Source organism: Anopheles moucheti, chromosome 2 (assembly GCF_943734755.1).
Source record: "Anopheles moucheti chromosome 2, idAnoMoucSN_F20_07, whole genome shotgun sequence".
Classification (NCBI taxonomy): domain Eukaryota; kingdom Metazoa; phylum Arthropoda; class Insecta; order Diptera; family Culicidae; genus Anopheles; species Anopheles moucheti.
The window spans coordinates 78,657,150-78,673,711 of record NC_069140.1 but is presented as its reverse complement, the minus strand read 5'-3'; the positions used below and the strand labels follow the sequence as shown (position 1 = coordinate 78,673,711).

Below are 16,562 nucleotides of genomic sequence, written 5' to 3'. Positions count from 1 at the left end.
CATTAACCTTTTTTAAATCTTAGACTCACATCATCTTTAAATTGAACCACCAATTTTGGCCAACTTGCGTTAAAAGTACAGTATGTTCAAAGTTATACAAGCGTGTGTGGCGCAGACTGACTGTTCGCCTAAAAATAGTGCTTCGTTCTGAGCAAACCAACTGTTTTACGCGAAGCATCCATACCATATTGTTAAAAAACTACCACTTACATGTTGTTTTCCTTCAGCTACAGACTGTTACCTTGCCAGGAAAGGTACACAGATTGAAGCTGCTTCAATATTTACCCGACACAGCAGTATTATCTCCCTTCGACACCAGTTGGGTACAAAACTGTATGAAAACGGTACTCCGATTCGACTGTCGACTTATTAACAATCCAGGGACAGTAACAGCTTGCAGTAGAGACGCACTATTTTTTTCGGGAGGACATTTTTAAACCTCGTCAAACCACGGTTTAATTTTCCGTACGATCGAGGCATAAACGTGTCTACGATTTCTTGATCATTCTCGATGTCCAACAATATTTGCCAGCGTACCGAATCGTCTTCGCGTTTCAGTTTTGTTGCGTATTCGAAAAGCAACTTAAACCGTATCGTATCTTTAAACCGAATGAATGAATTAAAATAAAAAATAAAAATGACGGCCAATCCGTCCTCAATGAAAAGAAAGATAAGGACTAATTAGTCAGCCTAATTAGTTTGGTTATAGAATTTTATTATTTTATTCGTTTTCTCGTACTTTTCGGCTTACATTTCTCGTAACATTGCCCGGCTGGCTGACGATACTAGACGTGAAACTTTGTCAAAATCTGTATCTCGTCTTTCTCTCACAGTATTAGACTAGGGAACTGTTGCTCTATGGTGCGCAGCAGCTGTATGTGGGCATTTTTTTTCCTCTTTGTATCTTGTTGATATACATATACCTCAACATCACCCGAATGCCGATCAAAATGGCCCTAAACCTAAATAGATTTTTGTTTATGGAGTTGCTGTTACGGTTTACATGCTGCTCATACATTTTTTTAAACAATAGCTGCGAACAATTGTTTGTTCTTTTTGTATTCTTCTGTTTCTATTACCATACCAACCGACGGATAACATATGCATAAAGGTATTTAGTATGTCGTCGTATGTAATTTAGCGTTGTACAGCTTTTCTTAGTCGAATCCAGTTTCACTCAGAACCGCAGACTAGCCGGTATTGCTCACGCTGAGGATGTTGCACGTATTGTGTCGTTTGTTTACGAAGCATTTGTTAGGCTTATTACAGTATTATCATCATCATTCCTTTTCTTGTCGTAATTTAAACGAGCTAAAGACTTTTTTTGTACTACGATACTTTGTCTTGCACAAGCATCACCGGGATTCCTGTTAATACCAAACCGAAATAGGCAGGAAAAGCTTTGAATACACAAGCACATATTCAGCAAATGTTTACCACTGTCTTCCTGGCCCTTACTGCTCTAATTTCTCTCTATTGAATCTCAATGTCATACGCTCGATTTTGGGTGTTTTCCCAGCTCATCATCAGCTTACAATATAATACACATTTCGCAAAGGAGTACGGCGAACAAATCAAAAGTACGAGCTTCCAATATTACTGCGGCAAACGGTAATAGAACGCGATCGAAAACGATCGGCACGAAAATGTGATGCAAAAGCAAGTGCTGTACAGCGCGAACAAGCGTTTCCGATCGTACGACAACCATGGTCAGTCGAGTCATAAACGGTTTCTTTTTTGTGTTAACAGTGCGTCGTGAATGGATTTTAATTAATGCTTTCCTTCCATGAAAATATAACCTTTCAGCAATATTGCATGCATCCCGATACCTAAACTTTTACAGCTTGTTTTATATGATATTAATCTTTGCTATCTGTAACTCGTCTGCAAATTTATTTGCATATGTTACGCCCTTTTTGGAGTTTGAAATTTCCCGGAGAAAAGAAAAATTTCCAGTGCCGGATGTTTTCCTTTCATTCCACGCGCTGATGCATGGGAAAGCGTATTGGACTGACAGGGCGGGTGTTTTCATGTTTTACGCACGTGATTGTTGGAAAAATCCCGTTCATTATTATTTACATGATCTTGTTGCTGTTGACTAGGCACAGCATCATTGTATCGGTTTTCGGTTAGACTCACGTAGCTATCTTCTACCGTAACATCGAACGTCGCCCGGCAATCCTATAAGTGTTGGTTATTGTTTTTGCTCGCTTCCTTTTGTTAAACGTTTCGAAAACGCTTCACTGTTATTTACAATACACTACACTTTTGAATTTGCACATAATACACACATTTCGAACGCTCAGTTGCATCTATTTTGCTTCTATTGGCTTTCAAATGAATCTGAAACATAACCTTTTTTTTGATTACTCAAAATATATGCATTCCTGTACCAATTTTGTGTGGTAGAATTGGAAGGGTTCCATTACCGGTGAATATTCAGTAAACCAATATGTTGTGTATGTTGGCATGTACATGCCTGATTGCGAATAATACCCATTCAATGGGATTCAACTTATCCGATTATTTGTATCCAGGAGTTCTTAATGCAAAATAAAGACAAATCACAAAAAAATATAATCAGAGTATCCGAGAATAAGGTATCCTCCCTCGTCAACAGTACACGTTGCTTACACACTACTCACAAGGGAGTATTCAGGATAGCTCATCGGTGGTGTAGATGTAGCCTTGTCCTTTCAGGATATAAAGCCGCTTTTCGACCGCCTCTTTATCTGCCAAAAGTGTAACGTGTTGGAAGGATTAGTAAAAACTCGCCGGACTAAAGTCGTATCGAAACTTACAGTTCGAAAGTAATATCTTATCCTGCGGATGTTTGGATTTCTGCGCTAACCAGTGGAGTAAAATTTGGGCCGACTGATACCGCGGGAAACATTCCGCAGGTTTGTTGAATAGTTCATCCACGGCTGCCATTTGACACTGCGAAAAGACAAGGATGAGGAAAAGGTGAAAAGTTTTCAGAGAGAATATAAACAAATTCCTGTCTACCATTTGTAGTGCGAATTCGAAGATTATTTTGTCAGCTGTAATATTGCTCGCATTAGCTCTCTGCAACAGACCGGCACTGTTCAATTTTTTCGATTCAATCAACGTCGAACGATACTTGGCGTGCATGGTGGTCAACACTGTAATTACAGAGAATAGAACGTTTAAACATACTTCACGTTTTGGCACTTGTTTGTAGCTTAATCGTACCGTTTTTCACACTGTTGGAAGGCTTTAGATTACCGGCACGTATTTGTGCCGACGCTAGATTCATTCCGGCCGACAGCAGATGGAGCGCTCGCACCAACAGCACCAAGCGCTCCGCACGCTTGCAATGTTCTGGCTGATGAGGTGGTACCGGTTGTGCATCGGCTAGCATCATCGAGGACAACGGTGCGCAGCGAGAATCGGCCACTTCCAGTATGCAGTCCGTCAGTGCAACGACAAAGTTCAGCTTGGCCAGCGTTTCATTATGATCCCGCTGAAAGAATGCGAACAATAGTTACAATTTGCGCGAAATACACCCATCGCACCACCAACTCTTACGTCTAGCAATGTTTCCGCATGTAACTCAGGTGCGTGGAAATTGATCGGATGATCATCGATGGTGTGATCGTCCAAATAGCTCTGAAGTCCTACGGCGGCGCCCAGCTCAGGCAGCGTGAAAGCTCGTCCCGTCAGTGGATGACCGTGATGATAGTGTTGGTTATTGTTCTCCATTCCTCCCATCAACGTGGTAGGGCTGCCCAGGGCGGGCAGTTTCGACAGTGCATTGTTCATCACGGGTGAGCTAGTGCCGGAACGGCGCAACGGCGAATGATGCGAACCCGGACTTACAGTCCAGCAGCTCGGTGGTGGTGGTGTTTCCGACAGCGAACCACCGGAGGTCGATCTTCGGCGTCCGCATGAAGGTGGCGTCCCGATGGCAAACTGTACGGCCGGTGGTGAAATCGATCTGATATCACAGTTGCTACCTCGATTCTCCGACCGTTTCATATTGATTGGTTCCGATCGAGGTATTGAATTGTTCTGTAATAAAAAAGAAAAGTAAAGTTCATTAAATGGGATACACTTTTATATATCTACAAGAATTGCAAGCTACCTTTGGAGGTGTTTGCGCCTGAGGACGAGACGCCTTTCTTGCAGCCGTAGGGACGGGTTTCGGTTCTGAGATCGGTAACGTGCTGGGTCGAGGAGGACTCGCCTGAGCTTGGGACATCGGTTGAGGCACTCGAGTTGGTTTGCTGGATGAGAGAAAAACCATAGACGTATTTAACGACACATTCGCATGAAGATTTTTTTCGTTTTTACCTCTTGTCATAGCTACCACCATGGCCGGGATCGACCGGTATATTGTTCGGAACTAGGACAAAATCATCCGACTCTTCCGGACTACTGTTGGATGTATTGTTTGCACTAATCGTTGCCACACTGTCGTCAATTTCAGCGAGCGGCACTGGAGCGAATAAAGCGAAAATACATACAAGACATTAGCACACCGAAAAGTGAACCTTCCTCACGTCCTCTAGCTCACTAAAGTTTATATAAAACAGCCAATTTATTATCTTTTCTGTAAGCGCAGAGTAATAGTTACATGAAGTAAATAAAATACCTATCCGTCGAATGGTGATCGCGCTGCTGTCAACGGCAAATGACGGTACTGAAAATTTACAACTACCATCGCATGGGGATAAAACGGTTTCCCTCGCACATTAAAACCATCGAATGAAACCACAAATATTGAAGGGTAATACGGATTCTGACCACACAAACCAGTGCACCACAGATGCAGTGGTACGGGTGCAGATCACTTGCAACAGATAAGTGCAATGGCTATTTTTGAACATGAATCCGGTTGGCTTCTGTTCTAACCGTTTGACCACTATACACAATACCATGAAGAAAGACAAGTGTGCGGTGGACCAAAAGACGCGCTTGAGACTTAATTCATTCATGAAATCTTAATATGAGAGAATGAGATCAATGAGACGATCTTTCGTCTTTTGTGAGTTATTTTTGTAGAGCACAGAGCCACGTTTCCCACGGGTCCTATTCCTTTTCTCTGCTGCATCTTCTTCTTACCGTTATTATTTTCAACCGTCTGCTTCTTTGCCAGCTCTTGCAAGTGGTGTTGCTTCTGCTGTTGCAGTTGCTGCTGCTTTTGCTGTTGCGCATGGTGCTGATGGTCGTGATGTTGCGCCGTCTGCTGACCCGGTTGATGCTGCTGATGATGGTGATGGTGGTGAAGTTTCTGCTGATGCTGTTGGAGTGTAATTGGTGCTGTTTTCTGATGTGGACTGCTGACCTTACCCGTCGCCCCGAACGGAGCCATGTTCGATCCGGGTAGTTGCGTGGGATCTGCATATGGAGGACGAACAAAAAACACGTGTTACTTTTATAGTGTATGGGGGTATTATTCCTGGTTTTGTTCCACCTACCGTTTGGACCTTGCGGTGTTTCGGCACGCTGCAGGAAGGGATGATTGAAAAAAGTGTCAAAGTTCATGCGCTCCTTGGCATTGCGCCGCAGTAGCCCCATGAGTAAGTCTGTTAGCTCCTTGGAAGTACCAGATGGAATCCTTGGAAAGAGAATGAGAGCATACAAAAATTGTACATTTCAATTTAAAACCGCATAAAATAGCGGTGATGCTACGCTGCCGGACATACTTTGGGGCCAGATTGGCATTTCGTTCGTAGAACATTTTTAGCTCCTGGGGCGTGTGGGCTTGGAATGGTGCTTTCCCGGTGAGACACTGAAACACGATGGTGCCCAGCGACCAGAGATCGGCCTTGGCATCGTACTGCAGCGACATGATCACTTCAGGAGCCTGAAGAGTAAAGAGAGTGCAGAAATGGGCGATATTAAATTAGTTTTTTTTTGTGCATTGTGTCCACCGTTCCTACGGTCGTGGTTGGTTGCGGACAGCGACTTACCATATACATCGGTGAGCCGCACAGGGTTGCTGCCATATTTCCATCCTGTAGAAACCGGGCGAACCCAAAGTCGGCTGAAAGTGACCACACAGAGATAGTAGTTAGATAAAGTCTGGCGCTGCACACACACAAAACACCGTACCTATCTTGAGCGTAATCTTCGACGGTAAGGGTAAACCTTTTCCGCAGCTATGAGACAGAAGAATATTTTGCGGTTTTAAATCTCGATGCACCACATCAGCTTGATACAGTGCCTTCATAGCGTTTGCTGAAAAAGAGCAGAAAGCAAAAACCTTACGTTAGTATGGAACATATCCCAAACACTCTCGTGTTTCCCTGTACATTCCGGCGGTACAAAGTCATTAAAGCCGTTTTAACATGATTACTCTTTTTAAACCATTGAATGGAATGCGAATCCCCTAGGAGATCGTTATATTTTTACGTCCCTACCATAAAGAACATTAAGTGGTTTATAACGATGTATTTACACCTGTGCACGTGGTGGCTCATAAAATGGCGGCAGGATATCGCAGCGTGCCGGCCAGTGGTTTAACTACAATGCAGGAAGCGAACCCGTGCACCTTGTAATCTCGCAAACAACTAGTTTTATGGTGAGGTTCATTCCTTTTCAAAGGACGTGATTTACCCGCACCATCTACTTACCCAGTTGACCGAGGAACAGCCGTATGGTGTCTTCGCTGAGTGTTCCTTTTACTGCCAGATAGTCTGCCAGATCGCCTCCATTGCAATACTGGAAATGAGAAGGAAATAAGGAAGGTATTTAGTTTTACGATAGGTCGATAACAATAGCTTTAAATGCCGGAATTTATGAAAGCTTTTTCATGAAAAATTGATTATTAAAATTAACATCAATTTGACGCGTTTCTAGGATATTGTCTTTTCTTGTCTTATTTCTTATAAAATTTTCTTCTCTGCTTTTAAACCTTCTATTGGTGCAATTGTTTTTCGCAACACAAGTAATTATTTGATGCATTTTTAATATTTTTTTGTTGAGAATTCTTTATGATAAATATAGTTCAAGAATGTGATAAATCTTAAGTTTGGTTATTCATTAATTTAACTACAATTTTTATCTCTCAAAAGTGTTGGAAATGAAACATCCATTGTGAAGTTAAGAAAACATTTTAAGGCAAGACCGGAGAACACATTTCATGCATTTCATGCATTCATTGTACTTTTTTAGTCCCAAAGGTAAGGTAAATGCGAAAGTAAATTATAATTGCCCGAAAATGTCAGAACCTGAAGCTCCTATACATTCTTAGATATTAACTACACTAACGGCACTAATTTGTCTTCTATATATCCACGTCCATATCGTCCAGACTAGCGCTCCAACCAATGCGTTCCTACTGTTCAAGGCAGATTCGACTCCACCACCCCAAAAAACAAGGGAATGAATTATTTTCTTCACCCTCCATCCAGAGAAAGTGGACAAAAATGAAAATTTACGAAGATTACGATCATCCGGTCGAGGGTAAACCTTCATCAACCAGGACCAGATTTGACACCACCATTGTGCTCTTCACACTTGCACCCTAAAGTGTTTTCGCAGCCACATTGGTAGGGATCCTCTTGAAGGTCCTTTGCTCGCTTTCACCCGAACACCAATTGATTTCCACTTCTGTTTGAAGGATCTGCCGTGAGCGGATGGTTGCAACATATTTTAGCCCCCGCCGTTCGCTCCGTTCGGATTGCACAATGGACTTTAGGCAGTTAGCCCTTCCGTTAGCCCAGCGTGCATGAGACGGGGGTTTTATGAAGTGCATCGGTACAACTTCCGGCGTGCCGGTGTCGGGCAAATAATAGCGAACATAAAGACAGATTGTCCTTAGTCCGGTAAATTCGAGGGCTTGGTGGTAGTATTTCCCCCCCAAAACCTTCGTATCCAAAATTCTGTCCAACACACAGATCTCCGACAACCAGGGGGTTTTGAGCATGGTCTAATTAAACAAACATCTGTCAGGGATTCTGGCGGTAAGCCCACCGGGGGAGTGGCGGATATAGCCGTCCTCCTCCCCAGCATTCGTTCGTGAGGTTCTGCTTAGGAGGGGTTCGGGCCGATTGGAATCGCCCGGCATTATATCGTTAGTGACGACTCCTGCGAAACGACACACATCAAGCGAAGGTGTCTGAGGCTATCGATTGAAAAATGTACGAACACAACGGGACTGGCAAAAATCATAACTCGCTGCGCTCCCGCAAATGATGCTACATATTGAGACATGTCAGACAATTGGTCGCGTTTTGCAATCGTTCCAGGAGAAGGGAGGGAAAACAATCGTACATATATACCACAGCTGCTCTTCCTGCCCCTGGAGTGCTTATGTCCTTCGGGAATCGATGGTGCTAATGATAAATATTGGAAAAGGTTGAAACTGTTCACATATCGGTGGCAATTATGGCTTTTTGCTCTCGATGTTGAACAGACTGGTACGGTAACTGGATGGTATGGTACGATACGATCAAACACTCCACATATGGGCTCTGAAGTAGTTTAATGGGCAGTGGAAAATTTAAACCTACGCCTTGCATAATACGAAAGCAACTGGGCATTTCTTCGTAGAATATAATAAATATTTTTGAAATAGCTCCGAAAACTCGCATCCGTCACTGTTTTCTTAAAGTAAAAACTCTATTTAATTATTACAAAAACGACTTTAAATATTAACGCTAATTAATAGCCCATGCGCATTGCGATTATGTGCAGAATAAAAACAGAACCACCCTTTGGTTTTTGCATTATTTCTCTCCTCCAGCAAAAAAAAAACCAGTTATCTTCTGCTGATGGTGAAATAATGACTTATGAGCGTGAAAAATGGTGCCCTGTTTGTAAATTCCTCCCTGAACCCGGATGTGCCATTCAACCGGCAAAGCTGAGCTACATTCACGGTAGAGTTCAAATGTCGTACTGCGTGATACATGAGCAAATCTTGTTTTTTCTTTGGGGAGGAGGAGGTGATTGCCTCCCACCGTAATGCGTGTCCTTTAAAAAAGGGACAATACCAGAGATCATTCAAAGAGACTACCTTTGCTGCTAAAATACGCATCACCACTTTGCCCCCAAAGTGACTTTGGAGTTCTGGTTTCAAATGAACTGCATTCTACACTCACGCGAGCGCATTTGACAACTCTTGAACAACTGATGAACAATTGGAAAGGAATGTGCACTTCACTCTCGCTGCAGAACCACCTCAGGAACCCTCTTCTCCGTAATGTGGATGAATGAAACGAACCATTATCGGGATATAATTTCCACCAGTTCCCTCGTCGTACCCGGCTTCTTCCATGCCATGGGCAAGTTCACGGTCAGATTGGGTTACGGAGGCATCACATTAAAACTAATTGAAACGACCACCCGAACTCATTAGCGAAAAGCGATGTGGGGTGTTCAACCATTCTGGCATGACGGTTGAACACGCAAGAGGACTCCCTTCTGCGCTACCAAACCCACGGGAAGTTGTCATAGGGGAAGAACACGATGGTGAATTCTACTTCTAGGGTCTCCTCACCTACAGGGAGTTGATGATGGTGACAATTCTTTATTCCCGTGCAAACACACACTCTATAGATCCCACGAGATTTCCGTTTGATTCGGTCGACTTTCAACTGCTGGACGAGAAAAGCGCACTTGCAAGTTGACACCTTGTATCAAATTCTTCAATTGCAGCTAATTATCCACACGGAAATTGTCTTGCAATGTTCAATAGGTTCTCCAAAACATTAATTCTCCTGTTATAGGAATCAAACCTCAATTTGTGACAGGGTTCTTTGCTGAACACTCATAAACACTTTAAAGGACGAATTTTGAAGAAACAACTTGAGTCATCGATATCGAACGGAATCTGGAAATCTCCCGTTCCAGCTGAGACAGAAACAAAAACACATTCGTATTGTTCGGTCGGGAAGTTTTATGTTTTGCATACAGTGTAAAGGTTGTTCTTCTGCCATTGATTCGTGGGGTTGTCTGAATGACTGAAACACAACAATCATAAATCGTGTACCAATCTAAAGATGCTAATAATTCAACCAAGAGCGTAAAGTTAGTTCGAGTTCTTCCACCGGGACACGCTCTTTTGGTTTAGATAACTAAATTCACCCTGATTCTCCACATATCCGTTAGCAGACGCAGCAAGTTTTATTTGTGTTTAGCCATTAAAAGTAAATCCAATGATTGGAATATGGATAATGGAATGATGCAATTTAATTAAGTGAAAATGCACCACTTTTATTGTGCAATTAACGATCTTTATTGCACACTATTATTGGGACTTTTAGTCCAAAAATTTGTTTATTCGTTGCCTTTAAGGGTTGAAGAAAACAAAAACGCCGAGTGTATCACAAAAGCCGAAATAAAACCCAGACTTAACGACAACCCCATCCACCCACCTTAAATACATTTCCGGAATCTAACAGGATGGCAAACAAACAACGATCCCTTTTCCGTGTGGCCATTGTTTTCCTAACGGAACATAGCTAAACTTGTTCAAGGCGTCAAGGCCAAAAAAGGAATAGTTTGAAGGACGGTAACAGAGTAACTGGCAAACCGAAGGGCACCTCTCTCATGGAGATATCCTTCCCTAAATCTTCAAGCCCAATATACAGTGTTACCGATTTTGGGCGTCGGAATAGTTGCGCCGAACTACGCCGGAACGATATTTCTTGTGCAAATTGATTTTCTCTCTCTCCCCCTCAATCGATCAGTGACGGGAGCCAGAACCTTAGAGAAGCCGGATATGGCCCGTGGGACGATAGATTTCGAATGCGACGTCAATATTTCATGCAATAGCGACACAAACACAAACGCACTGCCGAATAACTACATTTTTCCCCTTTTTCACACTTTATTTTTCCAACAAACCAACGTGCCTCGGAGGTGGTGCAGCTGATAGAGAGGAAGATAGATAGTAGATAAAACAAGAAAAAAATAGCAAATATACTGAATGTTGGATATCGTGCTTTTCCCTCTGGTCGATTTCGAAGATGAGCAATCGAAAACAGTGCGGAAAATGTGAATGTACCAGACAAAGGAGATGAGCAAAAAGAGAGTACAAAACCCACTGGCTATAAAATGCAGCCGAATTAATGCATGGATATAATTGAATGATCATTCAATAGCCGTGGTCACCTTATACGATTACCGTTTGAAAAGTTTGATGTTTAAAGTAAAATATCAATGAATCGGAATAAATCGTTTGAACAGAATAAATGAATCTGAATCACTATTTAAAAGATTGAATTCCGCTTAAAGCCTCCAAGAAATTAGATCCGCAACTGCTCTAAGGATTCACGAATCTTTTGAAAATCGATTCCTGATTTGAATGACTCTTCTCATGAGATTCATTAGGCAGTACACTACCAAAAGCGTTAAAATAAATAAATTTATTTATATTTTTATGCACCAATTTTAAAACTGAATATAATGAGTCATTCTTCAATATTTTGAGGCATACAGAATAAGAATACGCAATAGAATAATAAATTTAGAGAAGTAAATTGTACAAACGAATATGATGATTATTTTTCGACCAGAAGTTTATGATTTTCGCACAACGCTTCCTTCCCTATTTTTATCGATCCATTCCTTTGTGCAACTATTGATATGGAGCATTTTTGTTTTCGTCACACCGGAGTTACGCTAAAATTAGCTACACTGAAACCGCACGCGACTGTAAAACGTGAGGGTACGGCGAAAAACCTCTGCTCGTACCATCCACAAAACCGAACATTTGGTCCTGTGTGTGTGTGTGTGTGTGTTCCTTGGCACAATATTTACCCACCATTGAGATGCCCCTAGAACACGAAACTAAAGCCAAACATTGTCGACTCCTGGGGCAAGTTTGTTGCAAAAGTGGTGTCCTTTTTTTCCTTGCACTGTTGGAAAATTTGCTTGCGGGTTTTTGAACAATTAATCGACCCGACGCAGCAGGACGGGGTCGGATCGTTATAAGCTTAGGGAAAGAAAAAGGTGGATTATCATAAATTTCGTTACGATTACAATTCAATTGAGATGTGCCAATGAAAGGGACACATGAGCGTCAGGGTTCGGGATTTTGTTTCCCACCTATTCGTTAGCTTGCATTGATTTGCGCCAGGAATTAGTGATTCAGGGTACACAGTAACATTTTTATTGTTGATTAAATTAAGGTTATTAAATTAGCATAATAAAGGACCTTAATCGATTGAATAAAATATATAAGTTGTTTATGGGGAAAAAAATGTTTATATTAAGGTGGTGAGGAATCCAACGCTAATATACGAATTATCAAAATGCTGTTAACACACGAGAAACGGAACAGAATCCACGAGTAATTAAATCAACAAATGCAATATGGGCACTCTTTACGATCAGCAAAAAAACTGTGTCAAGGTTGATCCTTTATAGTTGCTAAACGCGTTCGAAAAGCAAGACAAAGAGAGTGAGAGAGAGAAAGAAATAATAAGAAAAAAATGTACAAACAAAAACAATCCCGCCGCGAAGAAAACAAGAAGTAACGAAAGGAAATAAAAGTGAAATGAATGAACACTCCCTTGGGACCGGTTTTGTTGCGTGCGGGGAAAAATATATTCCGATGGTTCACTCGCAGTAGAAACACCCTCGTTCATTTCGCTGATGTGTGCGTGCGTGCGATTGTAATTCTCACACGCACACCACCACTGCTATTACTGTCCGATAGGTGTATGCAACCGTTTGTGATCAACGTACCGTACAGTGGTGTGAGTGTTGGTAAAAACCACCCGCCACCGTGATGAACCACGATACGAGTAGGCTTTGTGCAAACGCGACACCGAGCTGCAGTAATAGTTGTAATCGGGACGTGATCGTGTTGTAATGTGAGTTGTAATGAACGTTCGCTTATGGGACAAACGCATCTCCAAAAACGGAACACAACGTGTGACACCGAAACGGCTGAAAATTGGGGAAAATTAACGCATTTGCGTGGAAGGAGCCCACGGTCGAAGATCGCGTCGCTACGGAGAGAGCAGCAGGCAGTGATTTTGTGCAGTTTCGTGAACAAAAACACAGCTATAACCGGTGCGCATCATTGCCTGGGGCGCTGACGTGCATCAAATTAGCTCGCGTGTGGGAAATAGGTTTTGGATTAACTGTCCGGGCGCCCCGAATGTGAGGTTATCTCCACAGACAGCGGTAGAAAACAATCACCGCACGACAGCACAGCCCCACACAGTGTGGAGGAGGTAGTGCGTGAACACAAGTGTGAGAGGTCACATACTGTTGTATGGCCTCTCCACCACCGTGCGCATAAAACACAATAGTTAAACGATAGCGATAGCGCCGCGGCAGTAGGTTCCGTCGTAGTACAACTGTGTATTAGTAGTAATAATCGTGCAATAAGTTCAAGGATAATTTTACGCATAAAGATGGAGTCGTTACACGTGCTACTGTTGGTTCCGGAAAATTTAGGTTAAGCCGTCCCAGTTTATCCTGCACAGAAAACATGAAACACTGCTCTCTCTCTTTACACCAGCGGTCTTAAAGGGAAACGTTTTCTTTCTCTTCGCAATGTTTTCCTCGCTTTTACGCACACCTTGCGCGTGATTATTGAAAAGTGAAATTAGCAGAGGAAACGTCATCCGATCTCGATGATGACAGCGCAGTGTAATGGCCGTGTAATGGATTTGGATCTTTCATGAGGAATACCAGTTTTTGTTTGCAAGTGATGGGATTGGAATGAACAGTATTACACTGAAAGACTGTGCTTATCAGATAACCACGAACGCGCCTGACCATGGGAAGATAAGATTCCAGAGCGTCAGTTTCCATCCTACCATGGGCTGGGTGTGCAAGAACGTGTGGTAATCAATTTTCGTTCCTCATCACAAACACACCACAGATATGCAGTCAATGCATCAAAGTGACCTTAGACCTCTGTGCAGGCGTATCACTGTGGAAGAAAATGGAACAAAAAGCAAACACACGCTCTACCTACTCTATACGTCAGTCTCAACCGCGGATCGTTACGTCAAAGTGTGTGGATTTACTTAAAACAAAAAAAAACAAAAGCCCTGCGTTACTTCGCTTAGTCAGTTTACATACACTTAATCATACAAGCAAGTTCGGATGGTGAATTGAATGTTTAAGTCGGAACGATTTCATACTTACACCGGGTCCGTGTCGTGTGTGGGGGAAGTGTAAAAACTTCAGTATGTCTTTTGCTAAGCGATTCGATTTAACGATCGCCTGATACTTCACAAAACAGATCATGATCATGTATGGTAATGTGCAATTCATTTGCACCTGGGAGAATATACAACGATGTGCTGTCTGGCTACATCTTTACGAGACTGGAGGAGGTTCTGCTGACTTGTGAATGACCTATTGAAATTCGCAGATATCAAGGTAGAATTAGTGTCTGTCAGACACAGACAGACGGATCAAGGAGAAGTTTCTTCTGGGTCAGGAAAGATTACACAATCCGTACAAGAGATAATGCCTGCGCCATCTAGTTGGACAACACAGCATTGTTTCGTCTTCGGTAGCGATCCTATTTGTGTACAGACTATCAAATTTAGCGTTGTCTGGCAAAAATCGCTACAAAAACAATCAGGGAACCGCTGCGGAACATCTGAGTAAAGAAGCTTTACTTAGTAGGACACTGTGGGGCATATGTCCTTCGGAAATAGTCAATATGGAACCTATAATATATGTTCCTAAAAGAAGAAAGACCAGAGTGCTAAACGACAGTAAAGATGATCATAGAAGACAACGTGATCTCTGCGTTTCTCTTGGAGTTTAAAGCAATCGACCAAACAGTGAAGAAGTACCTGGACCAGGTCGTGAAAATGTCTAGAAAGAACGACTGAAGATACTGGTGGAAATTTCTTATTAGAATGGATGACGATTCACTAAAGATCGTCTACCCTCTATCTAAGATCTCTACCCAATGGCGGATGCTGTGTAATGCAACAGATCTACTCCAAGCGGCAGCTGATCATCGAAAGCCCACGAGAAAGCTAAAGCAAGTAATGGTGTAACATTATTGTTTTGGGTGGCATTCACTACGAATGTGGCTGTCAAAGTTTTGACACAACCTGCTCATCTGGAGGATCGGAGCTTGAAACAAATGACGGGAGAGGGCGCCACCAGTAAAGGCAATAAAAAGGGCTGCATTCGGAGGATCTCGCGCTATTCCTGTTGCAATCGAGAAAAGACGAGCAATAAATTTTGAACGTCTCTGATTACAAACGAGGCTGTTAAAAATCTACTGGCCATCCGGTGAATGGCGAATAGTGGCGGGGGCAAGCCTAGTGGAAAAGCACGAAAGTAAGGTACAGAGTGCAGTGAATAATCAATGCAGAAATCAGGATGCACCCAACACGATCATGATTCTTCGCACACAACACAAATTTGGGGTGCACAATTTTACTGTCAACCTTTCTAGCACTCTAGCGTCTCCGTCTCCATCCGGTCAACCCATCCGGTGGCGCCCTCCCCCTCCCCGGGTGTGTACCGTGATGAAATGGTGTGATGATTTTTTGATGGACAGAATGAACAAGCACCGAAGGGAGAGACCGGTTGAGCTGCATATGCACGCATGGTGGTGGTGGGGCATGCATCATCATCATCATGCCATCAAAATGCTGCTTCATGCTTCACGAAGTAGTACACCGATACCGATGCATTTCCTCTACCGAGGTGTGGCCACTTGTGTGCTCGCCCCGTTTGCAACCGGGAAAATCAAAACCAAAAACCCAGAAAACGCAAATGACAAGCCATCAATCGGACGACGGCACACAAACACCCAAACTATCGCGAATGCAACAACCAAAACAACAAAAAAAAACATATTCGGGGAACCTCTTTCCACACTGTTTTCGCATGCGTTTAAATGTTTTCCATCAAAAGGCAGAAACAGACGCAGATGTGCATATGTGCATGATGATGATGCAGCAAGACTCCAGGGGGGGAGTGTGTCCGGTGATGGTTATATGCTTCCAGCTCCATTTGCCCAATTGGAACACAACCCGCCCGGATGGTTCAGATTTAATTCAAACCTTTTTCTTGCCGTTCTTTTGCAGTGGAACGGTACTGATGTTTTGAGTTCAACCGGCTAAAAGCACGCGTATTCGAATGGCGGCGTCGAGTGGGAATGCAAATCGTGTCAAAATTCTCATGCAACTGCAGGCTGCCCACTGTTGCAATATGTGCACATCAGACAAGCGAGGTCAAACCGTTCAAAATTCCAAACACACGAACGAATAATTCGAACGCATTCTGTGTGTTCTGGTGGCCGGTTGTAGGGAGCGCGCGATTCTTGTTAACCGTGTGTGCGGTCGGAGCTTATTTATTGTAAGCTCATTTATCGCAAACGAAGGCAGCATAATTAGGGACACCGGGAAACAACGGAACAGCAAGGAATTCTGGAAATAAGAGCATATTTTAGGCAACCATTATATGTTTATTTGAAAATAGGCATCTGGAATGAAGCTCCTGATGAAGATTTGAAATATATCTACGAAAACGACGAGAAGATCGTCAGACATATTGCTGAGCAGTCCACAAACGACAACCCCCCCATGGTGGGTCTCTTCCAGGATGAAAGTTTTCATTACTTAGCGTACAATAATAATAAACAATACCATTCT

The 16,562-nt window shown here is 42.8% G+C and overlaps 1 protein-coding gene across 3 annotated transcripts in view; it reads right to left on the bottom strand.

Annotated features, from left to right (window-relative positions):
* Nucleotides 1-2,206: 2,206 nt before the first annotated feature.
* LOC128299904 (serine/threonine-protein kinase ULK2) overlaps nt 2,207-16,562 on the bottom strand; it is a 30,993-nt gene continuing 16,637 nt past the window's right edge. The window contains exons 3-16 of one of the 3 annotated variants that reach the window (XM_053036051.1): nt 6,600-6,687; nt 6,079-6,204; nt 5,937-6,010; nt 5,670-5,830; nt 5,442-5,581; nt 5,086-5,361; nt 4,315-4,459; nt 4,106-4,247; nt 3,550-4,032; nt 3,214-3,484; nt 3,007-3,143; nt 2,802-2,937; nt 2,635-2,732; nt 2,207-2,542 (exon numbers count right to left, since the gene is read on the bottom strand). In XM_053036051.1, coding sequence (XP_052892011.1) covers nt 2,656-2,732; nt 2,802-2,937; nt 3,007-3,143; nt 3,214-3,484; nt 3,550-4,032; nt 4,106-4,247; nt 4,315-4,459; nt 5,086-5,361; nt 5,442-5,581; nt 5,670-5,830; nt 5,937-6,010; nt 6,079-6,204; nt 6,600-6,687 — 2,256 coding nt within the window. In that variant the 3' untranslated portion in view covers nt 2,207-2,542; nt 2,635-2,655. Of the gene's footprint in view, nt 2,733-2,801; nt 2,938-3,006; nt 3,144-3,213; nt 3,485-3,549; nt 4,033-4,105; nt 4,248-4,314; nt 4,460-5,085; nt 5,362-5,441; nt 5,582-5,669; nt 5,831-5,936; nt 6,011-6,078; nt 6,205-6,599; nt 6,688-16,562 lie in introns of all 3 variants that reach the window. The other 2 variants (XM_053036049.1, XM_053036048.1) reach the window with 2 other exon arrangements.